Source organism: Callospermophilus lateralis, chromosome 8 (genome assembly GCF_048772815.1).
Source record: "Callospermophilus lateralis isolate mCalLat2 chromosome 8, mCalLat2.hap1, whole genome shotgun sequence".
In the NCBI taxonomy this organism is placed as follows: Eukaryota; Metazoa; Chordata; class Mammalia; order Rodentia; family Sciuridae; genus Callospermophilus; species Callospermophilus lateralis.
This window is the reverse complement of record NC_135312.1, coordinates 65,494,905-65,521,418: the sequence shown is the minus strand read 5'-3', so window position 1 is coordinate 65,521,418 and position 26,514 is coordinate 65,494,905. Positions and strand designations below refer to the sequence as shown.

At 33.0% G+C, this 26,514-nt stretch overlaps 1 protein-coding gene across 6 annotated transcripts in view; it reads left to right on the top strand.

Annotated features, from left to right (window-relative positions):
- Positions 1-26,514, top strand: part of Wdfy3 (WD repeat and FYVE domain containing 3) — a 260,148-nt gene that overhangs the window by 133,403 nt on the left and 100,231 nt on the right. For 5 of the 6 annotated variants that reach the window (XM_076865184.2, XM_076865186.2, XM_076865185.2 and 2 more), the window contains 8 exons: positions 465-932; positions 1,789-1,890; positions 5,602-5,795; positions 13,007-13,464; positions 19,674-19,851; positions 20,662-20,876; positions 23,925-24,037; positions 26,159-26,390. In XM_076865184.2, the coding sequence (XP_076721299.2) occupies positions 465-932; positions 1,789-1,890; positions 5,602-5,795; positions 13,007-13,464; positions 19,674-19,851; positions 20,662-20,876; positions 23,925-24,037; positions 26,159-26,390 (1,960 nt within the window). Of the gene's footprint in view, positions 1-464; positions 933-1,788; positions 1,891-5,601; positions 5,796-13,006; positions 13,465-14,765; positions 14,850-19,673; positions 19,852-20,661; positions 20,877-23,924; positions 24,038-26,158; positions 26,391-26,514 lie in introns of all 6 variants that reach the window. The other variant, XM_076865188.2, reaches the window with a different exon arrangement.

The following is a 26,514-nucleotide window of genomic DNA, read 5'->3' as shown; positions in this document are numbered from 1 at the left end:
AAGGGAAAATTGAAACTTAAAAAAATTTTTCCCTCCTAATTTCCTGCTTTCATCTTGCTTATCTTGGACCTATTCTTGGTCCCAAAGACTTTTCAAGTTGAGAGATAACTGTTCTTACATCAGTTTCAGCCTTATAGATAATAAAATGTGATACCATCACAAATTTCCAAGGTGGAAGACTGGTTCTTTTTTTTTTTTTTTTAATTAAGCAATCTAGTTTTCAACATCTGCTAGTCTTGAATTGAAATATTCATAATAATGTTTTAAAGGTTTATTTGGTGTTATTTATTTTTAATTAAATTATTTAAACCAATGGAAAAAATAAGACTTTTTGTGAAAATAGGATATGTTCTTAGTAAATAGTACATTGATGTTAAAACTTATAAAGTGTTTTAAACAGATTAGTTTGCCATGGCTAAAATATCACATAGCACCTACTTTTTTGTTCTTATTTTCTATTTTAGGTCACAGTGTGAGAAACGTCCAGGCCTTTGCAGTTCTTCAGAATGCATTTTTAAAAGCAAAAACCAACTTCCTTGCCCAAATCATCCTTGATGCCATCACTAATATTTACATGGCTGACAATGCCAATTATTTCATCTTAGAGTCACAGCACACACTGTCACAGTTCGCAGAGAAGATTTCTAAACTCCCAGAAGTACAAAACAAATATTTTGAGATGCTGGAGTTTGTCGTTTTTAGCTTAAATTATATTCCATGTAAAGAACTTATTAGTGTTAGTATCCTCTTAAAATCGAGTTCTTCTTACCATTGTAGCATTATTGCAATGAAAACTCTTCTTAAGTTTACAAGACATGACTACATATTTAAAGATGTGTTCAGGGAGGTGGGCCTTCTGGAGGTCATGGTAAACCTTTTACATAAATATGCTGCTCTCTTGAAGGATCCAACCCAGGCACTAGATGAACAAGGTAAAGCCTTTTCCATAACTTTGTTCTTATATGACAAAGGAATTTAGGAAAATTGTTTTGTTTTTCCTTGCTGTGTCTTTCATTTGATTATAGATTTGAATGACTTCCTGGTGAGTATTCTTATGATATTTAGTGAGTACTTCCCAAAGTTAACTTAACTATTCAGTTCAATTTTGGTTAGGAAATTGGGGAAGGGGATCCCAGAATTATGTCACTGTAGTGCAGGACATCTTAAACTAAATGAAAACTGAGGAGAAGCATCTATGATCCACATTACTAGTATGTATTACTTTCTGTGTCTAAGAGAGTTTTGTAAGACTTCTAGAAATCATTGAAATTATTAATTAGAATTAAGCATAATTAAATATATAAATTTCAAAATATTTTTATTGACTATAGAGCAAATGTGCCTATTTTGTGATGTTATAATACATATATGTAGCATGTATGTATATAAATTTGTATGCCATACTTGTGTACACATGATAAAACTACAGTAGTATTTCACAGTTTTAATGTGAATTAACACAAGTTGAATTGGTCACACTATCCTTAAATTTTTCTTTTTGATACATTGAAATCTAATATTCTCCTTTTGACCTCCTTAATAAGAACCCCCGTGAGAAAGTATAGTTAAAGTTAGTATTTTTATTTTTAAGATTTGTTAGATAACTGTAACTTTCTAGTCTGCTTTTGGTAATTGTTAGACAGGTATAATTTTAAAAGTTGTATTATATTGATTGCTTTACTGGAAAGTGAATGTTAAAAAATATTAAAAGGAATTTTTAATATAAAGCTGACTCAAAAAATAATCCTGTCAGTTTTGTGATTTAGATCTTTGAACTTTTTTTTGTAGGGGACTCAAGAAATAATAGTTCTGTTGAAGACCAAAAACACCTGGCTCTGTTGGTTATGGAGACTTTGACAGTGCTTCTTCAAGGTTCAAATACAAATGCAGGTAATGAGAAAAGCCACAAGCAAACTTGCCTTTCGTTACTTCTTCTCTAGCGCTCTTTGCTACTGAAATGCTGTTATTACTTAGAGGAAAAATCGTTAATTCAAAGATGGTACAATTGTATGCCTAACAATGAAATACTTTTAACTGTTAAAAACACATTAAAGATCAAATATATAACATGTTACTATTTCAAAGTGTATTAAATTGCCTTTTATGTTATACATTGTGTTTATCCTTTTAAAATTTTCACCTACATATGCACTCTTGTACAAATATTTTGTTTATTTAAATTTTTTTCAAAATATTTGCTTCATTTGATGGTTTTCTTAAGCTTATAGTAATACCAGTATTTTAGTCAGCTTTTTCATCTCTGTGACCAAAAGATGAGAACAATGTAGAGGAAGAAAAGTTTATTTGGGTTTCAGAGGTCTCAGTCCATCATTAGCTGACTCCATAGCTCTGCATCTGAGACAGGCAAAACATTATGGTAGAAGGGCATAGCAGAGGAGAGCAGCTCAGGACACAACAATCAGGAAGCAGAGAGAGGGAGCTCCACTCACGAGAGACACAATACAATCCCTAAAGACATATGTCCAGTGACCTACCTTCATCCAGCCATACCCTACCTGCCTACAGTTACCATTCAGTTAATCTGTATCAGTGGACTAATACAATGATTAGGTTAGGACTCTCCTTACCCAATTATTTCACCTCTGAACTTTCTTACATTGTTTCTTACATGAGCTTTAGTGGGAACAACTCATATACAAACCATAATAAAATTAAGAGTGTCATTTGGAAATGTCATCATGATTCTTTAATAAAACTTAATCTTTCTCAGATAAAAGATTTCATTAAATATTGTGCCTTATCTTTCATCTCAATGTTTCTTTCTTTTCTCCATAATTAATAGATAGCCCAACTGTATTTATTTATTTATTTTATTTGAAATTTTATTTTATTTATTTTTTTATTATTAGTTGTTCCAAACATTACATAGCTCTCAACTGTATTTATAAAATATCATTCTTGCTTTTAAAAACAAGATTACTTGAAATTTCAGTGAACCTCGAAAAATCTGCAGGCAATAAGGTCAATACAGCTTGAGAGGAACAAGTAGGGGTAGATGTGTTGGACTGGGCTTGGATCACAGATACCTTTTCAGGACATGCTGAGGATTATTATTGTATTGTATTGTAAGGTAACAGTCAATAGATGAATGAATTAAGAAAGCATCATATATATACAGAAAGGGATTTCACTCAGCCATAAAGAAAAATGAACTTAAGTCATTTGGCAGTAAATGGTTGGAAATGGAGAATATCGTGCTAAGTGAAATAAGCCAGACTCAGAAAATTAAGGGTCAAATGATTTTTCTCATATGTATAAAATATAGCAAAATAAGGGCAAAGGGGAATTGGAATTGGACATTAGAAAGGTGTAGGAAAGATGAGTGAAGTAGAAGAAGGAGATCTAAAAGGAAGGAGAAGGGACAGGAAAGGGGAGGAAATAGAATGAACTTAACAAAATCATGGTATATGCATATATAAATATACGACAGGGAATTCCATCTTTATGTAAATGTAGAAAGTATCAATCAAAAATTTAAAAAAAAGCTAAAGAGGGGGAAGCATGAAGAGTAGAATTACTTGGAAGAAATGCTGATTAGTGATTTATGTCACTTGGTCCTTTTTTTGTATTTGAAGATGATATTCGACATGAGAACAATATCATTTGTGAACAGAAGTACAGGTTATAGAGGTAGGCACTGTAGGCATAAGTATATTCATGAAAACCTTCTATATAAATTGATTTCAATGTTGGGTTTCCAGGTATCCACCTATGAAGTTCTGAATGTTCTGAATTTAGAGAATTTGTACGTGGTGAACAAATACTGCCTGATTAATTACTAACTATATCACTTTGGACTTCTGTATGGAAGGAGATAAGGATTAAATAAAATAAATAAGTTTATCTAAAGGCTTTGGAACAAAACAATGACTGATGTTTTCTATCATAGAATTTGTCTTTTTTTGTTCTTATGCTCTGCCTGACAAAAATTTGGTTCTTTATAATTTTTCCTATGGTATGAACATTGTTGTAGCAGTGTCCCTATAGCACGCTCTTTTAAGGTCTTTAGGGAATAGTCCAAGAAGGGGAATAGCTGGGTCAAATGGTGGTTCCATTCCCAGCTTTCCAAGGAATCTCCATACTGCTTTCCATATTGGCCGCACCAATTTGCAGTCCCACCAGCAATGTACAAGTGTACCCTTTTCCCCACATCCTTGCCAGCACTTGTTGTTGTTTGACTTCATAATGGCTGCCAATCTCACTGGAGTGAGATGGTATCTTAGGGTGGTTTTGATTTGCATTTCTCTGACTGCTCGAGATGGTGAGCAGTTTTTCATGTACTTGTTGATTGATTGTATGTCCTCCTCTGAGAAGTGTCTGTTCAGGTCCTTGGCCCATTTGTTGATTGGGTTATTTGTTATCTTATTGTCTAATTTTTTGAGTTCTTTGTATACTCTGGATATTAGGGCTCTATCTGAAGTGTGAGGAGTAAAAATTTGTTCCCATGATGTAGGCTCCCTATTTACCTCTCTTGTTTCTCTTGCTGAGAAAAAACTTTTTAGTTTAAGATGCCCTTCAATAGATGAATGGATAAAAAAAATGTGGCATTTATACACAATGGAGTATTACTCTGCACTAAAAAAATGAAAAAATCATGGAATTTGCAGGGAAATGGATGGCACTAGAGCAGATTATGCTAAATGAAGCTAGCCAATCCCTAAAAAATAAATGCCAAATGTCTTCTTTGATATAAGGAGAGCAACTAAGAACAGAATAGGGAGGAAGAACATGAGAAGATCACCACTAAACAGGGATGAGAGGGGGAAGGGAAAGAGAGAGAGAGAGAGAGAGAAGGGAAATTGCATGGTAAAGGAAGGAGACCCTCATTTTACACAAAATTACATATAAGAGGAAGTGAGGGGAAAGGGGGAAAAAAAACAAGAGAGAGAAATGAATTACAGTAGATTGGGTAGGGAGAGAAGACAGGAAGGGAGGGGATGGGAGGGGAGGGAAGAGGAGGGGAGGGGGAATAGTAGAGGTTAGGAAAGGCAGCAGAATACAACATACACTAGTATGGCAGTAGGTAAAAAAGTGGATGTGTAACCGATGTGAATCTGCATTATGTATATAGGGTAAAAATGGGAGTTCATAATCCGCTTGAATCAAATGTATGAAATATGATATGTCAAGAACTTTGTAATGTTTTGAACAACTAATAAAAAAAAAGAAAAAAATAATTTTTCCTATGGTGATTTATTCCATTCTTGCTATTATTTTGAAAGCCCTTTCTAGTTTAAATCTCACTTATATGGAGTATATTCATGAAAACCTTCTATATAAATTGACTTCAGTGTTGGGATTCCTGGTATCTACCTATGAAATTCTGAATGTTCTAGATTTGGAGAATTTGGACATGGTGAACATATCAGGGAGTTAATCTTGTATTAGGAGTCTAGAGAAAATGTGCATATACATTTGCTGACATTCTGCAGTGTAATTTTCACTTAAGAGGCAAAATAGCTGGGTAGGTTTTAGTTGGATTCTTTTGAATTACTTTACCAATTAAAGAAATTGAATTTTAATTCAGATTTATCTCAAATGTTTTAAGTTTTTCAGTGTTGTACTTTTTCTCCCTTCAAGGAATTTTTCGGGAATTTGGAGGTGCAAGATGTGCACACAATATAGTGAAGTACCCTCAATGCCGGCAGCATGCCTTGATGACTATCCAGCAGTTGGTGCTCTCTCCAAATGGGGATGATGACATGGGTACTCTCCTGGGGTTAATGCATTCAGCTCCACCCACAGAACTGCAGTTAAAGACTGACATTTTAAGGGTAAGTTTGTGTCTATTCTCTAAAATCTGTCATTATTTTGAAGTGAATATTAGAGACAGGGAAATTTCAAAATTCAAAGTATCAAAAAAAAAAATCCACACAACTTTGTACAAATTAAAGATTTGGAAAACTGGTCATTTGTATCTCCCAGTATGTATTGATTTACTACTAGTTTGCAGGTTATCTTGGTTTATAGAAATTATCTTAGATAAAATAAAAAAGTGTATCAGTCAAGTATAGCACTATAATAAATTTAAAATATGTATATTATCTATTCAGTTAAAATCATTCAGTATTATACATCTGTGAAATAAAATGTTTCACATGACATTGTTATGTCACAAATGTGTGTGTGAATATATATATGTATGTATGTGTATATATATAAAATCGATATTCTAGTAAATATCAAACTGTATATTAGAAGTTTTACGTAGGCTTTTATCACTTTATTCTTTAGCAGTTCTATAAATAGAGTCATATTTAGCAGATCAGAAAACTTAGGCTAGATGGTTTCTGCAACTTGGATATGTTTATATGACTAACTTTCAAGTGGTAGAGATTTCAGTACTACCCACATTTTTTCCACTTCACCATTATGCTTTACAAAGATTTACATACACATATTTTCTCACATTACTATAATTACTGGCATCTCAACATAAGAAGATTTTAGACTCAAAACTGAAATTAATGTTTCACTTTGATTTATTTACAAGGGAATTTAGTAATGAAAGTAAGATGTAATAGATAAACATAAAACAATTTCTCCACTTACTAGAAATCGGTGTAATTGTAATAGCAGCTAACTTTCGTTAACGGCTTTCAATGTGTCAAATACTATTGTGTGCATTTACATGCATCTATTTATTTAATCCTCTTAATAAAGATAGGTACTATTAATATTCCTGTTTTATTATAGATTATAAACTAACACACAAACTGCTTAAACAACTTGCCCACTGTATGTGTGTGGTAGGCAGAGTAGCCAAGATCTGGACTCATGTAGTTTCTTTACAGAGTTGTGCTTTTAACTTCTGCAATATGAATAATAATAATTTAACCAAAAGAAATAGCCTTGCTTAGCTAGAAACCTACCCTTGTATTTAAATAACATCTGAGTAAACTGAGAGAAATTCATTAAAATCCATTCTTTCATTTGTTAATTGATACATGATTTCTAAATACCATTTTCCATTATAAGGAGCCTGGGCTCCTTAGAGAAATGATTGATTATTAGGCTGGGGAAGAAAAAGAAACAAAGAGCTTAAAACATTTTACATTTAGCCAGAAAATAAGGAAGAGATCAACGTAAATAAGAGAGCAAATAAATGAATATATAAACAGAAGCAAACATATAAATGGAGATAAGGAATAGCTCTTATTTACAGTCAAAAGGTAGATAATCTCCATCTGTGAACTGTTGTAATAATTGATTCAGGTAAAAATCATCACTGGCTGCTAAAAACAGGATGAAAGGATTTGGGTTTTTTTTTTTTTTTTTTTTTTTTTTTAACACAGTCTCAAATTCTACCTTCAAAAGTTTCAGTGGACTCTTCCTTAACCAAATGATCAATGTTGATTTTGCCACTAATGGTACCAATGAATAGCTTGTGTCTCCTGATAGGAAGCTCTGAGAAGATTTTAGCATTACTTTTTTTTTCTTCATGATGAATAAAACTTTATTTTGTATTATATATCATATTTTCTTTAAAAAAATTTAATTGATTTTTAAAAAAATAAATGACTGCTGCAGTCTGGCTGTGGCTGGGAACAAGTCACGAGCCACTGAAGCAGAAACAAACTTTATTTCCGAACTCCCATGAAGGCCACACAGGCGGCCTTCTCCAGGACACACCCCACCCCAACCGGAAATCCCTCCTCCCAAAATCCTTCCTCCAGAAGTTCCCCAACCAATGGGAACTCTCCAGGAATCCTGCAAGAACTCCAGATTAGCTGGAGAACTCCAAAGTAGCAGGCAGAGGCAGACAGCAGGGGTCTAATATACAATTGAATACACAGCTTAACATAACCATTATCATCTCAATGGCTTGCTGGCATCACCTCTCAACCACTCCATTCTGGCAAAAATGCCATGCATTCTGACTGGCTATGACTCTCAGCAAATGACAGAAGAATTTTTAAATTAATTTTTTTAAAAAAATAAATGACAGCATTAATATTCTTATTACACATATACAGCACAATTTTTCATATCTCTTGTTTTATATAAAGTATGTTGATACCAATTTGTGTCTTCATACATGTACTTTTGATAATGATGTCCATCACATTCTTTATCCATTCATCCATTGATGGATACCTAGGCTAGTCCATAGTTGGCTTTTGTAAATTGTGCTGCTATAAACATGGGTATGTATGTATCACTGTAGTATTATGACCTTAATTTTTCAGAATAAAAACCAAGGAGTGGTATAGGGGAGTCATATGGTGGTTTCATGCCTAGTCTTTTGAGGAACCTCTATACTGATTTCCATAGTGGTTATAGCATCACTTTTTTTGTTTTCTCCTGCCCAAAGTGATCTAAATTTGATTATTAGAAAACATCAGGTAAGTCCAAATTGGGAGGCTTTCTACAAAATATCTGTCCTATACTCTTCCAAAGTGAAATAGAAAATGCCTCAGAAACTGTTCCCTAGTAAAGAGGGTGAAATGACTCCTCCGTGAAGTGAATGATCTTGAATTTTCTTTTGCCATAAAGAGTGTTACTGGGATTTGGCAAAAAACACAATATGTCTGTGGATTAGATAATTGTATTGTTTCAGTGTTCCATTTTCTAATTTTTATCATTATAGGCAAGAGAATTCCCTTTTAGGAAAGAATACATTGGAGTTGTTAGGGGCAAAGGAGAGTGGGGGGTTGGAAGAAAGAGAAAAAGAGTTAAATGTTAATGTGGCAAAGATATCTCAATTCTTTGAACTATTTTTACAGTTTTTCTTCAAGTCTAAAATTATGTAAAAATAAAAGATGGGGGGGTGACAGCATGTTTAATCTGACCTTTAAGACCCTGGTGAAAAAAAAAAAAAAAGACCCTGGTGACTTATCTTTCTACCCTCACACTTCTTTCTCTCTCGTACTCTGACCTGTAAGGGAGGAAAAAATAATGTTCCCACTATCCTCCTCAGTTCTTAGCTGGAAATGACCCCTGTAAATAAGGACAGATTAGTGAGAGAAAAACAAGCAGAAGATCATACATAGCCTGTAAACTCATGTGCACGTGTCACATGCACAGGGAAAGAGTAGTTCTCAAAGAGATGGCTAGAACTCCAAGTTACATATCATCTTCAACAAAGAACAGCTGAATTTTAGAGAGAGACAAGATAAAAGAAATGGACCAAGGTAAGGAAAATTATAGGAAGGCAAATGAATCATAGGTAACAACTAGCAATTAAAGTTTGTCGTGTAGATTCCTCTAGCACCTTATCTAGGTTGACAGGAGTCTGATTTTGTCTTCATGATGAAACTTGATCCTTCTTGGTAGAAAAGCAAGGAGAATGCAGAAGCCTATGTAAGTTTATGTCCTGTTTTTAAACAGATGGGGAGGGCATAGAGCTTTTCTTTTGTATCTGTTTCTTAATTGCCTTCAGCTCAAAATAATTCTTAAACAAAAGGGAATACTTTGGGGCATCTGGTCTCCTACATACCCCTTTTTACACACAGACATAACAAGAATTGTCTTTGTGTTTTATTTAGCTAAATTTCTCATCCATAATAAAAAAGTTTGCATTTTTTTTCTTTATGTTTTTGTGTATTTCATCCTGTTTTGAGCATAATGATAATTTCCAAGTATGCAATTTTTAAAAGGCAATAAGATTATTTATCTCATAGGCAAAACAGAAGTCTAACTCAATATTAGTATTTGATAAACATTTATATATTTGAATGAATTTTGGGGAGAAAACAAAGGGCTTCAAAAGATATTAAGATTGCCAATGTTTGGGTTTTTTTTGGTACAGGGGATTGAACTCAAGGGCACTCAACCACTGAGCCACACTCACAGCCCTATTTTGTATTTGATTTAGAGACCGGGTCTCATTGAGTTGCTTAGCACTTCATGGTGGCTGAGGCTGGCTTTGAACTTGCAGTCCTCCTGTCTCAGCCTCTGGAGCGCTGGCATTATAGGCATTCACCACTGAGCCCAGCCCTCCCAATGTTTTTGACATACACCCCCACCCCCTTTTGATACCTTCTTAATTGGATTTGTAAAATGTTGGCAGGTAGAGACAAGATGTAATCAGTCAATCCATAATTTTGAGGCATTGTTCTAGTTAATATTAATAACTAACTTAGGCTGGAGGGGTACCTGAGGTATGGTGTTTACTGATTTCCATAGCATAGTACTCCCACTGATGCCTGTTATAGGCCTCAAAGTTGATACATGTGGATTGGGAGATGAACAGTACCCCCCCATTACAGTATTTTCACATGCATTGATAATAGTAAAATATAGAAAATTACATTTGTTTTTAAAATAATGTACTTAGTTGCAAATTTATAACTTATTTTTCAATTATGACTGCCTTTAACAACTAACTCACAGAATTCCTGAAACTATGACAGCTGACTCTTAAAAGCTGATGTGAGCCATCTAGCATTCTTCTTCTTTGAGGGCATGAAATTTTAGGGCTGAAAAGCAGTATGGAGAACTTAAGATCTCAATTTCATTTTCTGTTTTTGCCACTTTCAGGACTGCCTCAGTGCCTCTATTCAACTTGCGTATATTGTAGACTTATGTAATTTAATTTGAAATTATTTTGTGTACAAACCTGAAATCCCATAATGTGTTCTATAATACAATTCTGCTGACACACAAATTTGAATTTCATTCATTAATTAATGCAGATGTAAGTGAGAATTTTGTCTAACCACTGAGCATACAGATATCATTGTAACTTTAATGCTTGCTACTCATCCTCATTTATTGATTTTAAGCAATTAAAGCAATTATAGTTATTAAAGTTTGATTTACTTGAAAGCTTTCAAACACTGAGATTATGCTCTAATGTAAGATACTCAACAGATAACCAGTTTTGAGGAAGAGATGGATCTACCCAAAAAGATGTAATACAGAGTATTGAATTTAGGATTAATAAGCACTTTTTTTTTCTAATCTCTATCATAATTATAACTAACTATATGAGTTTTGTACATTTTACTTTAACTCTGAACTTTTCGTCATCTATAAAATTATATTGTCATGTGCTGTGTACAAACATTTTTGATCTATTGACAGACCACATATACATAACTGGTCTCATAAGATTAAAATGGAGGTGAATATTTTTATCATCTAGTTATTTTATTGTACCATATAGCCTAGGTGTGGATGGGCTGTGCCATCTAGCATCATATAAGTACACTCCAGTGTTCACACAACAATGAAATAATTTCACATAACATGTCTCCATTGTTAAAGTGATATATGACTATACTTGTCAATTTTTGTCCCAGTGTTTTCAAAGATAGCGGTAGGCTTATGTGCCAGGCATTTTGTTAAGGGCTTTACATGTGTTTACAGTAAGCTAATTTGTTGTTATTTTTACCATTTTACATAAAAGGACACTGGGCACAGAAAGACTGAGTAACTAGTATGGTAAAACAGTTGAATGTTGGAGTCAGAATTTGAAGCGAGGCTTTCTGTGTAGCTTTTGCATTTAATCTCCAGTCTAGGTTGTATGATTTTTTTTTATTGTTAAAAATCTTCTATCAATATGAGTTACATTACAAGTATAAATACAGTTTATTAAATTTGACAGGATATGGAAACTATATTATTACCAAATATTACTAAAGTGGAAATTTCTGTTTTGCAAAATAGTGGAAGAAATATACTGTGGTTTTACATTTTATTTACATATACAAATTTCATATTTCCTATCTTTCAACATAATAAATTAAGACTTAGGTACATATATTGAAATCTTTAAAATTTCTGATGCAGTATACTTCAAAAGGTGATTATATATATTGACATACTATTATGTAGCCTTTCCAATATATCATCATAAATGTTTTAGATATTTTAATAAAATGATTTTTTTTCAAATGTAATAACTGGGAAGACTATAAATTGTGTCTTAGTAATAATAGATATTTGTTGTCTTCCAAGTACTGATGTTGTCTTAGAAAGGAAAGGAATGGAGCCTACAAGAGCCACAAGTGAAAAATTCCATGCTATAAAACTGTTTCATGGCAAAAATTTTTAAAATATAACATCAGTTTACCTTCAGACTGTGTGTATAAGGTGCATATAAAACATAAATGGCTTTCACATTTAGACTTAGGTCACATCCCTACATGCAAATATTCTGAATAAACCTTAAAAATCTCTTGGTTCCAAGAATTTTGGATAAGAGATACTCAAGCTGTAGTATCTAATTCATCAGATTGTTGAGAAGATTAAATAACATAATGCATGAAAGCACTCAGTGCCTAGTCCATGGTAAGTGTCCAGTAAAATAGTAGGTGATATTATAATGTGGTATTTTTAAAATAAGCAAAATTAAAAGTACCACAGACAATTCAATAAATAACTAATAGTTATTAAAGTTTGATTTACTTATTTGCTTTAGGTTTTCTTTCTTACTGCTTATAGCTGTTCTGGGAAAGGGCATACTCTTATTTCTCTCAATTCATTTTGCAGAGAGAATGTCTGATAAGTCCTCTGAAGTGAATCCTTTTTCAAAGACATGAGAATATGAGCATTTCATATGAATTAAAAGACCTCAAATCTTGCCCACCCAGATCATCTCTCAAATTCTTCCTAGAATAAATCAATTTATATGTGCATACACAATCATGTATAATGCATGATGGTGTAAAATCAGATTAAAATATTTAATTTACTTATTTAATAATATGATTTTGTGAAATCACTGAATTAATTGATAGCATTATCAATTACAGATAGAAAAAGCTTTTTAGCCAACATTTTGTTATAACCTCATTCTATCAAAAGAAATGTTGGATGGTGTTACCTGAAGTTATCTTCTGACTCTAATAGTGGCATTTTTTAATCAGCACAATATTTGATATGGTTTATAGAACTAGTTATTGGGTAAATGACAATACCTTTATATCAAATGTTCACAGATTGGTGTTCCCCTTTGATATTTATATATAGTAGCTTTTTATACTTGACTTTTAAAAATATTTTAATTATGTTTCTTTTTGTCTTTTGTTTTCTATAGGCCCTCCTTTCAGTCCTTCGAGAAAGCCATCGTTCAAGAACAGTTTTTAGGAAAGTTGGAGGATTTGTGTACATTACATCCTTGCTTGTTGCTATGGAAAGATCTTTGAGCTCTCCCCCCAAGAATGGCTGGGAGAAAGTGAACCAGAATCAAGTATTTGAACTTCTCCACACGGTGTTCTGCACATTGACTGCAGCAATGCGCTATGAGCCAGCCAACTCTCATTTCTTCAAAACAGAGATTCAGTATGAAAAGTTGGCAGATGCTGTTCGATTTCTTGGCTGCTTCTCAGACCTAAGAAAAATAAGCGCCATGAATGTCTTTCCCTCAAACACACAGCCATTTCAAAGACTGCTAGAGGAAGATGTGAGCTCAGTGGACACAGTGTCACCCACTTTACGGCACTGCAGTAAACTCTTTATTTACCTCTACAAAGTAGCCACAGATTCTTTTGACAGGTATGGCTGACTTCCAAATTACAGGGTCTACTCAGCATTAATGCTCCACATTAAGATTTGAATTATGCATTACAAAGGAAAATGAAAACAAATGAATCATCTGTCCTGTTTGCTTGAAGCATAGCACTTGGGAATAATACCATTGACATCATGCTAAGTTTTTCAGCATGGAAGTGTGTTATTTGTAAATTCAGGTTCAACTAGCTCATATTGCACTTAATAGAACAATTTCCTTTATTAATGAATTTCTATGAAATTTCCTTTATTAATGATGTTTACTATTGTTCTTTTTTTCCTCTTTATCCTTAAAAAACATTAGGTGCAGTAGATTTACAGATACTAATTATCAACAGGAGAATATACTTATGATTATACTTATGTCCAGACAAATGGCAGATAACCTCATTCTCAACATTTCATAATTCTTGAAAAGTGATATAGCTCTCTGAGTCATATTAATTAGAGTCTTGAATCATCAAATTCAAGATCCTTCAGAGTCATTTACTCTTTCCCTCAGTAAATAAGTGTTTAATGAAAACCTCCTGCATGCTGAATCATTGTGCATTCTGTCATTCAGGATTCAGTTCTGTACAAGACTGCCTTGGTCCTTGCTGTCCTTTAGCTGAAAATATAGTCACATAAATAATTATAATGTATTGTGACAAATTCTGTGATGGGGAAAATCCAGGTTTCTAAGTAAGAACATTGGAGAGCCACTTTATCTAAAGCACTATTTTCAGTGCTTCTACTGTGTTTTCAATTAAGTTCTCACTTTAAAAATAATGTAAGAGTGATCATGCTGCTAAGTTATCTGTTCTAAGCATCATCACTTTTACCAGTTACATAGTTTTTTTTAATAAGTGAATTGTTTCTATATTGTACCCCAAATAGACTCTCTTTATGTGTATATATATATATATATTTTTTTTTCTTCTTCCAGGAAAACATGAGATTGTGTGGTATTGTAGGAATAAACTATAAATTTGCATAATCAGATTCAACTTCTGTTCTCTACTTATTCTAGTTGCTATAACTCGTTTTTAGTTTGAATTATTAAAAAGAGGGTCTACAGCACTCTACTTAACAAATGTGTTAAGTGTTCACATTAATAGGGATAAGCACCTGCCTTATACATGCATACTCTTCTGTGTCACTCAGTGCATGAGGTGTAGTCTTGTTCCTCATTCCTGCTGAATATGGAGGATGCTCCTTATTAAACTTTCTTGTGAAACTAACCAACTGCCAACCTGGTGCTCTCTTCTAACCTCTCTAAACCACCCTGTCTGTTTTGTTGTCTGTAGTCGTGCAGAACAGATTCCTCCTTGCCTGACAAGTGAGTCTTCTCTCCCCTCTCCTTGGGGGACACCAGCTTTGTCAAGGAAAAGGTACTGATCTTATAAGAGAAGTCAATCTTTATCTGTGTGGGTTTTTCCTGTGCTTACTTACGTGTTAATGTGGTGGTTGTGTTTGTAACTTCAGAAGGGTTCTGGCTATTTGATTTCTTTTTATACTTTCTTTAGGTTTTAAGGTTATTAATTTCCCTTTTGTATATTAATGAGAATAAAATACATGCTATGAAACTATGAAGAACATATAGAATTTTGTCATTCATGTCATTCACAACTATACATTTTGTTTTTATAGCAGGCATATCATATATTAAAATAGAAATGAAGATGTACTTCCTCTTTAGATACTGTCCACTTTTTCTTTTCTCTTTCATTGTTGTTGGGGGTTATTCTTTGATTTTTACTGTTACTCCAAAATGAACTCATAGCATTGGAAGTAAATGTGTATTTTCTTAATCAAGCTTAACCAATTGAAATATGATTCTCTAATGGAGAGTTGTCAAAACTAAACTTTGAAAAAAGTGAAGAAGAAAACCTACCCCAGTTCTTATGTTCATCCATTTCCTATAAGTCTATAAGCTGATCCAATCTACCTTGAATGTAAAACCTATAAATCTAAAAAAAAAAAAAAAGCGTTGATTGACAAAAATACAATTAACATTCATTTAAGATTTCATTTGCAACCTGCTCTCAGAGCGATTATAGTTCTTACAGTTGGCATCAAGTAGTCTTCTTTTCTCTGTTTTCCTCAAGTAATAACTCTTATAAATACCTCTAGGTATAACTTTTGAGAGAAACATGAATATATTGTTTTATACTTTTGTTCAGATTTTTAAACAGGAATGTGGTTGTAGTTAGAGCCTGAAAAGTATTCATCACACATTCTATATTTCAGCATGGAATATAGCCAGCCTTCTGTGTATAGGTCCAACCAACCTCAGATTGAAAATATTTTTTAAAAATTGTGATTTTTCTGAACATGTTCAGACTTTTTATTTCTTATTATTCCTAAACAATACAGTATAAGAACTATTCAGGTAATGTGTTTGTATTATAGTAGGTATTATAAAAAAAATCTAGAGAGGATTTAAAGTATATTAGAGGATGAGCTTAGTTTATATGCCAATACTGTGCCACTGTGTATAAGTGATGAGCATCCATGGATTTTTATATCCACAGGGGGTCTGGGAATAAGTCTCCTAGGTATACTGAGGATTGACTACATATCTATAGTAGTATTCATTAGGTAGGTAGAAAGACATAGTTTCCTTTCCTCTTAAATTTATACTAGGGCTTACATCTCATTATAGTTAACAATGGCATTGTTCAACATAGTCTTAAATGAATTCAATATTATACATTATATTTGTGCCCCCAAACTACTATTTCTTCTTTCTTTCTTTCTTTCTTTAATGGCCATGCTAGAGATGAACCCAGGGCCTCTCACATGCCAATAAAGTGCTCTATCACTGAGCCACATCCCCAGCCCATGTCTGTCTGTCTCTCTCCCTCTTTTTTTAAAAATATTTTTATACCTTTATTTTATTTATTTATTTTATGTGGTGCTGAGGATCAAACCCAGCACATTGTGTATGCTATTCGAGAGTTTTACCACTGAACCACAACCCTAGCTCTTGCCATGTCTCTTTTATATTTTTTAATAACTGATTTTAATTCAGGAAGCTAAATAAGTTCAAATTTACTTATAACTTTCTGTTGCTAAAATTAATAAAGTAAGAGATTTTTGTGTTTGAAAATTAATGTATGCTTACTATCCCAAAGAACTACTGAACGCTAGAGAAATAATTTTAATTATTAAGTAGTTTAAATTACTAAAAATTATAATTTTAAAATATAGTGATTATATCATAAATGGTAAGGAGCTAAAAACTATTGTCCTTTATAAAATATTAACTCAGACCAACAAAAGAGAGATTTACAGATTAAAGAAATACATTTTTTTAAAACATCCATTAGAACCTCTGCTATTTAAATGGCAGTTGAAAAAGGGAAAACAGCATTTTCTTCCTTGGTATAATTACTTATAGCTTTAAAAAATCAGAAATATTTTCTCATTGCTTGTAGTAGTTACATGTAGAAATATCAGGTCCTTAAGGGAAAATGAAAAATCAGAAATATTTTCTCATTGCTTGTAGTAGTTACATGTAGAAATATCAGGTCCTTAAGGGAAAATGAAAAATCAGAAATATTTTCTCATTGTTTGTAGTAGTTACATGTAGAAATATCAGATCCTTAAGGGAAAACTGCTGCTGAATCAGTAGAACTAGTTGAATGCCTCTTCTAATCCATTTGAGTTCTCCATCAGAGTTACATATTGATGTTATCCCAAAGATGAGAAACCCTTGATATTGTTCATGCTAATACCATTCATGTTAACATTTTCAGGTTGTCATTCCAGTCAGGTTCCATTCATTTTACTTAAAAATAAAAATCATAAATAAGTAAATAATACATTGCTTTTACTTAACAAATTCAAATACATTACCTTTTGAAATTAGAATTTTAGTCACACTTTTTTTAGAAATTCTCAAAAAAAGTCACATCAGTTCATGGACATCTTTTTCTTTTGGACAAACATGGGGTTTTTTTTTGTTGTTGTTTGTTTGTTTGTTTTTGGCAAAAGGAAAAAATACTGTTGTACTGTGTATTTATAACCTGTACAACAATGAGATACTAAGAAAGAGTTGAATTTGTGGTATTTGTCTGCCATGTAAAATCCTGAAGATTCTTCTCTAATTATTTTAAAGACTGGGGAGAAAGACCTAGCCAAATTATAGCTGAACAGTGTTCAGAGTTAGAGGAAGTGAAAACAAAATCCAAAATAATCAAAACTATACCAAATAGATCTGCCATGCAGGAAAAGATGACAAGTACTAGTTACTAGGCAAATTTAACAAGAACTAGTTACCATGAAAATATGGAGTCCATTATTCAGTGTCCTTGCACACTTGATAAAGTTAAGCAGATTCAGAATTTAAACATTTAACTGTGTATTTCTAAAAGAGATAAATTAATCTTAAATATATGAGAATTTAGGTTGAAATATTTAGCAATTTTTATAACTTTTAAAAATAAATTCAGCTTAAAAATTAACTGACTTTTGAAATGTCATTGAACAAAGACAGAACTGTCTTAGCCAGTGTTAGCTCTTGCTTGTGAATTAACTATTTAATTAATCTACCATTATTCATAAATTTAAAAAGTGGTTGTACCCTACGGGGTTTAGTAATAATTAAGATTGTTTAATCCCTGTCATAATATGCCTAATTTTAGTTAATAAGTACCATTTTAGATTTTAACAATGTTTGCAGTATTTTTCTGGTTGAAAATCACATAATTCCTTTATGAAAATATTGTTATTTAAGATTTTAAAAATTTATCACTATAATAGTTATATTTTTGGAAAGAATTTATTTTCCAAAGACATAAAGATGTCTTTCTGGTTTAGTCATACTTTAAGTTCTAATCTGGATTAAATTTGTTACTTCAGTAATAGTTGGAAGTAAGTATAAATTCAATTAGAATCTTTTTTCTCAAATTTGGATTACTTTTTGTATATAATGAAATACTTTTCATGAAATATCTGAAATCAATGGTTGGGAATCTCTGCTAGACGATAGAAGAATTATAAATCTTTTTTTTTTCCTAGGTAGATCAAAATGTTTTAAGGACAAAGGGAGCAACATAGAAGGATACAAGATTTAGAAATATCTTTCTTAGTAAGTTTAGAAATTAAATTTTTCTGAATGAAAAACATCAACATACAGGGAGTGAAAAAAATGAATGGGTAGAGGATATGCTTTCAAATAAATTAGGAGAGTCCATGTGCTGTTTTATAAGTGAAGCCGAATACTTTCCTAGAATCTCTGTTTAAAAAGAGAATGTGCTTTTTTTTTTTTTGAAAACATGGCAGTTGCCAATTCTTTGCTACTAATTCACTGATGTAAAGCGTCCGTTTCCCAAGCTGCTTTCATGCCAGAGAGCTGAAACTGCACTGCTCCCAGTGACAGAACTCAGCATTAGACAAATTAGATATTGAGTCCTACTCATCAGAACAACAAGCTCCCATAGACCATAGCCACAAGCATCTTTTCCTTAGTGCCAAGATGCAAAGTGTGCAAAATTCATGTTGTAGATTAATAGTATTAAATAGAAAGGAGACACCATTGATAAGAAGAAACCTGCACATTCAGTACATGAATATGCCTTCTAAGTTCTTAAAAAATGGAATGAGTATTGTCAGTGGTAGTAGAAATTTATTTAAGAGGTGATTGTATTCTAAATAATCTGAAGGAAAACTTCCATGATGCTTAATATGTTTACCCTCAGGTTCCCAGGACTCTGAGCCAACTCTGACTCAAGTTACTCTAGTTATAGAATAAACCATAAACGATTTGACCTTGTGTTGTCCATGGTTTAATGAAGGATTGAAAACACAGGCAATTGCAAAAGAAAACAGTCTCATCAAGAGATTAAATTAACTTGATCACTCATCAAATATTGTTTGAACTTTGATCTTTCTAGAGCTTTGAATCTATTTCTGTGATTTTTTTTAGCTATTCTTTATATCACCTGGAGTAATGCCATTTTTTAATGAAATAACCCAAATAGTAAATGGTAAAGACATATCAGAGTCAAGAAGAATTGATAAATTGTCTATATGTGATTCATTGAGAGTTAATAAAATATTACTTTTTTATATTCCAAGCATAAAGTGTTTATAACCCATCCCTGAGTTGTAAGGCTTTTTGCTTATCAGTGAGTAAAAGATGAAGAAAATTAATTGAGAATGTAGTCTGAATTAAAAGCCAAATAATTCTTCTTTCTTTCTTTTTATAGGCATGCATATCATTCTGTCTCAACTCCCCCTGTCTGCCCTGCAAAAAATGTTGCTGACCTGAAACTGCATGTGGCAGCATCCCCTCTCCAGAGCTCTGATGCTGTCATCATCCATCCTGGAGCCATGCTTGCTATGCTGGACCTCCTGGCCTCTGTTGGGTCAGTGACACAGCCAGAAGTAGGTTTGGATATGTTGGTTCCTTCCCATCTTTAATAAGTGAAAGGAATGTGTGTGTATATATGAGCTGAGGGGGAGGGCAGGAAGAAGGAAAGTGTTGTGAAGTGTAACCTATCAATACTAAAGTAGGTAAAGGAAAAAACAGCATTTTGCTATTTGAGTCTTACCTTCTAGGATGTGTGGTGTATCTGTATATATTAGAATACAATTCATTAGTTACAGAGGCAACCAAGATGGTTACTTCTGAAGTTAGAATAATTGTTTCCTCTTGTAAATCTTGCTTATCAGTGGAAATTATTAATGAAGGATAAAGAAAGAAAAATGACTGAAGATACTACTTTGAGCTATTTAATTGTTTTGGCTTATAGCACTCAAAAGTTCTGATGAGTTGGAGTTCAGGGAATTATTTTTGTTAAAATGTTGTATGGCCTCTAGGGCCTAAAATGTCCCAAATGTAAATGATAAGCCTTCATTTCAGCTATTTAGCTATTAGATGTAAAGAAAAACCCTTTGCACTTAATATTTCTGTAAAAATAGAACTACTATTGGCTATATAGTCATGTGATCCAAAGGAATTGGAAGAGTGTGGAGTCAGCTGTGTGTGCTTCTCCAAATTTATAGTATCGGATTTTTGCATGGCTCTGTTCTGGAAGTGGCTGTATTACTCTAATAAAATAGTTACTTATTTTATTTGAATATATTATGAAACATCTAGATTCCTCATATTGAAAGGTATGCCTCAAGTAGGAAGAACTGTCACCTATGTCACTAAGAATGCCATGGTGACATGGATTTCTTTGTTGACTTTAGCATGCTTTGGACCTTCAACTTGCTGTGGCAAATATTTTACAATCCCTGGTGCACACAGAAAGAAACCAGCAAGTCATGTGTGAAGCTGGTCTTCATGCACGGCTACTGCAGAGGTGCAGTGCTGCTCTGGCTGACGAGGACCACTCTCTGCATCCACCCCTGCAGCGCATGTTTGAACGCTTGGCCTCCCAGGCCCTGGAGCCCATGGTGCTGAGGTCAGTAAGTCTTTTTTTCATGTTAAATTGGCCACAGTCATAACCATTCCTGGAGTCTTCATGATTCAAGAGTTCTCACTATGGTGGGCACATTCACTTACTCTGGGCAAAAGCAAAACAACAAAAGTGGACAAAATACTTAAAATATAGCACTTTGAAACAAATCTGCTTATTAGTAAACAATGTTTCTGTCCCTTGGTTATTTCTTCTACTTAAATCTAGCAAACTCATTTTCTTTTAAAAATAAAATCATGTTAATTATACGTAGGACTTAAATCTATATATTTAAGAACTTTTTCTATGTAATAACTTATAGAAAGGACTTCTTTAACTTTTTTTGTTTTAAAATAATTAGATATTCACAATAATTTGTAAAGATGAGAGGTTCCTTGCTGCCGTCATGTAGTTTCCTCAAGTTAACTCTTACATGTAACTATCAGACAGCATTAGAGCCAAAAAATAGATGTTGGTATGATATATCTATGTGTATATGAGGTTCTCTTTATTATCCATCCATTCTCTTTTATTTTCCATGTGTAAATTTATGTGACCATCACACAATCCAAGATATCACAAATATCTCCCAATGCTTCCTGTTTATTGACATACCCACTCCCTTATCTTCCAGCATCCCCAAGTCTTAGAAACCACTGTCCTGTTCTTCATCTCCATGATTTTTTCTTTGAAAGTATTATATATCTGAGGTTATGTGGTATATGTGACCTTTTGAGATTGATAGGTTTCACACCATAATGTTCTTGAGATGCATACAAGTTATATGTATCAATAGTTTCTTTTTATTACTGAATAATATTTTGTCTTGTAGATGACTACGGGGTTTTTTTTTAAATCATCCAAAAGTATATTTTTGAAAACCTCTTATAGTGCAAGACAAACAGTGCCGTTATGTTTGAGGCATGAAACTCGCTAGGTTTTAAATTTTTTCTATATTTTTCTTGTAATTACATAGCCAAATAGATTTAGTACATAAATCATTGTGTTCTTTCTTATAAAAATGTACTCATTTTATCATTTTTGGACTATATGCTGTTCTCTTCATTAGATTATTTTTAAATACTATTCAAGTATTCCTGCCATATAATACTTCTACAAGCATTCTTAATATGTTTTTCTTAATCCACAAACAAATGGTGGATTAAGAAAAACATATATGGTAAACATTTGTCAAGCAGTGTTGTGTCAGTGTGCTCGGCCTTGATGATACTAATCATCAATACTTTCATCATCCTGAAGTCAAGATGAAAGACAGTCACACTCCCCTCATCTGTCAGCTGGTGGATAGATTCAATCTTATAGCTTTGAGGGTAGCATTGATATTTCCCCATATCCTTTTTGATAATCCTCTACTTGAAAAGTAGAGGAAGTTGGAGAGATTGTCTCATACAAATAATTTGTACAAGATAGCAAGATAAACAATAAGCAGTGAAAAATCAGCCATTTGGACATGATCCGTTCTTACAGTGAATGCTTGGAATAGTCAAGTGATGAGCCATAGATTGAAAAAGGGAAAGAAATCCTCAATTCTTTGAGAAAAGTGTGCTCCTCCTCCCTCACCAATGCTTATTCTGCCCATAGTGCTCATCTCTTGCTACTTAAAAGCCACAGATCATAAACTACTTATGTGTAACATTTTAATGGCTACAGGGTTTTAAACCTTTATTTTTTTTTTGGTGACAGAGAAAATTGAAAATACAGAATTCTTTTTTTGTATACGATGCCATAAATGACAGAATACTGAAGAATACTATTATGTATAATTCCTGGACAATTTTTTATATCTCTGTGCAGCACATTTCAAGAGGACATGCTCCGTATACTTTATATTGTAGTCCTTCATAATAGTCTATATCTTTTCCATGTTTGAAATAAGAACAGAAGCAGCATATTTGTAAAAATTATAGATATTCAATATTCTTTATCCATTACTGTTATTTCCTAACCTAGAGATATGAATTATCCTTTTTTAAAACTCTTACTATATGTTAGGAACTGGGGAAACATTGGTAGATAGCAAAAGAAAAATTCATGCTCTCACAAAATGTATTTTCTAGTAAAGAATATAGTCAGGTAAGTAGGCAATTAAAATGTTGTGTATTCATTTCTATAAAAGCAGTGTTATACAGTTTATATAAGTAACTTACCCAGACTTTTTGCAGGGGTGTCTCAGAAGAAGAGACTTTGTGGGGGAAATGGCAATTAAGAAACAAATTATGGAAGAAAACTAGTCAGATAAGAAAGAAGTGGTGGAAAGAATAGTCTCAGCAATAAGAAAGGCAATTTTGATAGTCCAGAGCAACAAAGGAATATATTCATAGGGAATTATAAGAATTTTGTATGCCTTGAGAACTATTTATGATTGGGGGAAAAAATGAGAGCAGTGAATGTTAGGACTGAGGTAGAAATCATCTTATGTGTGGTACAGTGTACTAGTCATTTTGAGGATTTTGGGTTTCCATTTACTAATATTGAACAGCCTCTGAGAGACTTAAGCAATGGAGTGTCACTGAATAGGTTTAAGTTTTGAAAGGTACTAACTGTTGTGATGAAGGGATTGAACTGGGACACAGGAGGTAATTAAGATTCTCCTTCAAGAACACAAAAATACTGTAATTGATCTGGATGGTATTAGCAAGAATGAAAAGATGGAAGATTTACGATATTTGGGGGAAGTAGAATCAACAGAATTTCCTGATTTTTTGAATATTAAAATCCTGAGAAAGAATGAAAATTCAAGTACATTTCAATGAGATGCAGAACATCTGAAAAACTATAGGTTTAGGTATAAGTTTGGTTTCAGACATAATTGGACTTGAGCTTTTGAATTTTGAAAACTACCTAGTAGATCTATAGGTATATAGTGATCAAATATGAAGTTAATGTTGTATGTCATTTCACAATAATTTTGCATTTCTTTTGCAATTTAACTAGTCTGTTATAATTTGTTAAATCTAACTTCTTGTTTATATTTGTTTTCTGAATTATATATAGTCTCAGTCAAAGAATAACTTTGCTCTGTTTCTTATTTAGAGAGTTTTTACGTTTGGCAAGTCCTTTAAATTGTGGTGCCTGGGACAAAAAACTGCTAAAGCAATATAGGGTCCACAAACCAAGTTCACTGTGTTACGAGCCAGAGATGAGAAGTAAGTTGACTTTGACATTCTGTTTGTTGGTTTCTTTTATTTGTGAAAATTATGTGAGGGATGAATATTATTTCAAGTTTATAAAGGGAAAGACAGAAAGGGTTTGTTGTTATTTAAACAGAGACACACAGTCAAGTCAATTAAGTGAGGGTGGGGGAGAGGAGCTTGGTGGTGTAAGGATCCAGAGGAGATGAGAGCTAAGGGCAGAATAAGCCTTGGTGTGGGAGGAAGAGCACCCCTTCCTCAGTGGATCAAGGATTTGCTTCTCAAGTAGCCTTTGCTGCCTAAACTAGGGAATGGTTGATTGGGTTATTATTACCAGGCTGTGGATTTACAGGACACCTGCTGCAGAAAAGTCGTGGAGGACAGGAAATTAGAAATACTGATTAAGACAGTTAAAGTTCCATATCAAGGAGTCGTAGTTCTGATGGGGAAATAAGTGAAGCCTGGTAGTTTCAGGTATGAAGCATAGGTAAATGCTCATTGGACAATACAGTCTGTGTGAGATGGGTTATTCATATAGATGTTGTGACATCCTCCCATCCAATGGCAAGAATTAATATAAACAAGATTGAGAATGAAATGCCAATGTTTTTAAAATGAATAGAGAACCTCATAGGAAAATAGCAGATGGAAGCTTCATAGGGAGAGATGTAGTAAGTATTGCTGAGAAGCCTCCAAGGAGAAGATTTTGCATTAGGCTGATAGAAACCTGATCTGGGGAGTTAGCAGAATGCAGGCACTGAATACCAGGCTGTCATGGAGACCGTCCACTCCAGAGGTGTTCCCAGGGAAGCCAGTTGCACTGGATTTCCTCTCCAGGTTAATTCTGTAGTTTTGCTCATTTTTACTTTCTACATCATTTTGTATTATTGTTAGCCATGATAATAACACTTGTGTTTTGATAGATTAAGGTGAGTATTACTAGTGAAACAGGCAAAAGAATATTTAGAAAAGTAGACTGGTTGCTTTGTAGAGGTCATCTTAGATCAACTCCTTGATTTTGGGGGTGAGAATTCTGAAGTCAGAGAGATTCAACCATTATTTCAGTCTTATTCTTCCTGCTGTTTATTACCAGTGATTAACAACTACTGTGTTATGGAAGCTTTACGAGCTTTTGAATTTCAATACAGTTTAGCAGAAAACAAAGTACTTCAGTTTTTGTAACTATTATTGTAATAATTAATATACATGGTATGTATATATGTATGTATGTACATGGTACTGGGGATTGAACCCAGGGCCCTGCACATACTAGGCAAGCCCTCAAACCACTGAGCTATATCCCAAGACCTTTATATATATTTTGTGTGTTATACTTGTACTTTACATCATTCTTAAGAATTATTATCTCTTGATAAGAATAAAAATGAAAAATAGCTCCTTTCCCTGAGAAAATTAATATTTTCATGGTTGTCTGAATTTCCGGCACATATGAGAAAAACAGTTACGTGTACCCATGTGGTTCAACTTCACAGGGAATGTGTTCTCCATTGCAGTTGTGATATATTCCTAGGAAGACAGGACGGTTTGCTTAAAATTTGTGTTTTCATTCTTGAAATTGTTTCCATTTACACATACATAGGAATTCTTAAATTCAATTTTGTGATCACAAATTTAATTTTAATAGTTATAAAGAAAAAAATACAAATGGGGGAAGATAGAGAAATCAAGTTGCAGCTGTTTATCTCTGGTAGTTTTTCCTAAGATAACCTGTTTCTTTTTGTTGTAATGCTTCTAGAATATTTTACTTTCTTCTCTAAGAGAAATGATAAAAAGTAGTTTTATAAAATAAAAGCATAAACTGTTTTATAAATCAGTACAGAATTCTTAAATTACATTTTAACAGGTGATTATTGGTGATTTTTATTCTTAATTGTACTCTAGTTTCCAGTGTTTCTGCAGTGTGCATATTAATTTTTTAAGTAAAAAAGGGAATAGCCTATTTAAGTTTAAAAAGGAACATAAAGTACATTAAACTTGGTTAGTGCCCTTAGTATTTAAAAAGAAAATAATTACATATTGAAATTTAAAAATGGTATTTAAAGATAAATTAGCCTTGTAAAGTTATTTTAAAATTCTGCATGGTATTTTCACTAAGAGATTTTCTTTGACTTACAGATAGTATGATCACATCTCTGGAAGGTCTGGGTTCTGATAGTGTTTTTAGCTTACCTGAAGATAACCATTACCGGATAAGCAAGAGCCTGGTAAAATCTGCAGAAGGTAGCACTGTACCCTTAACCAGGGTGAAGTGTCTGGTCTCCATGACAACCCCGCATGACATCAGACTTCACGGGTCATCAGTTACTCCAGCATTTGTTGAATTTGACACATCCCTTGAAGGGTTTGGGTAAGGAAATTGTAAGATAACCTTATTCTATTGTTTTATTTTCTGCTTTGTAACTTTGCAAATGAATCTTTTGTTGTAAATTTACTTGGTAATTACCAATTATGGTACATACTATACTATGTAT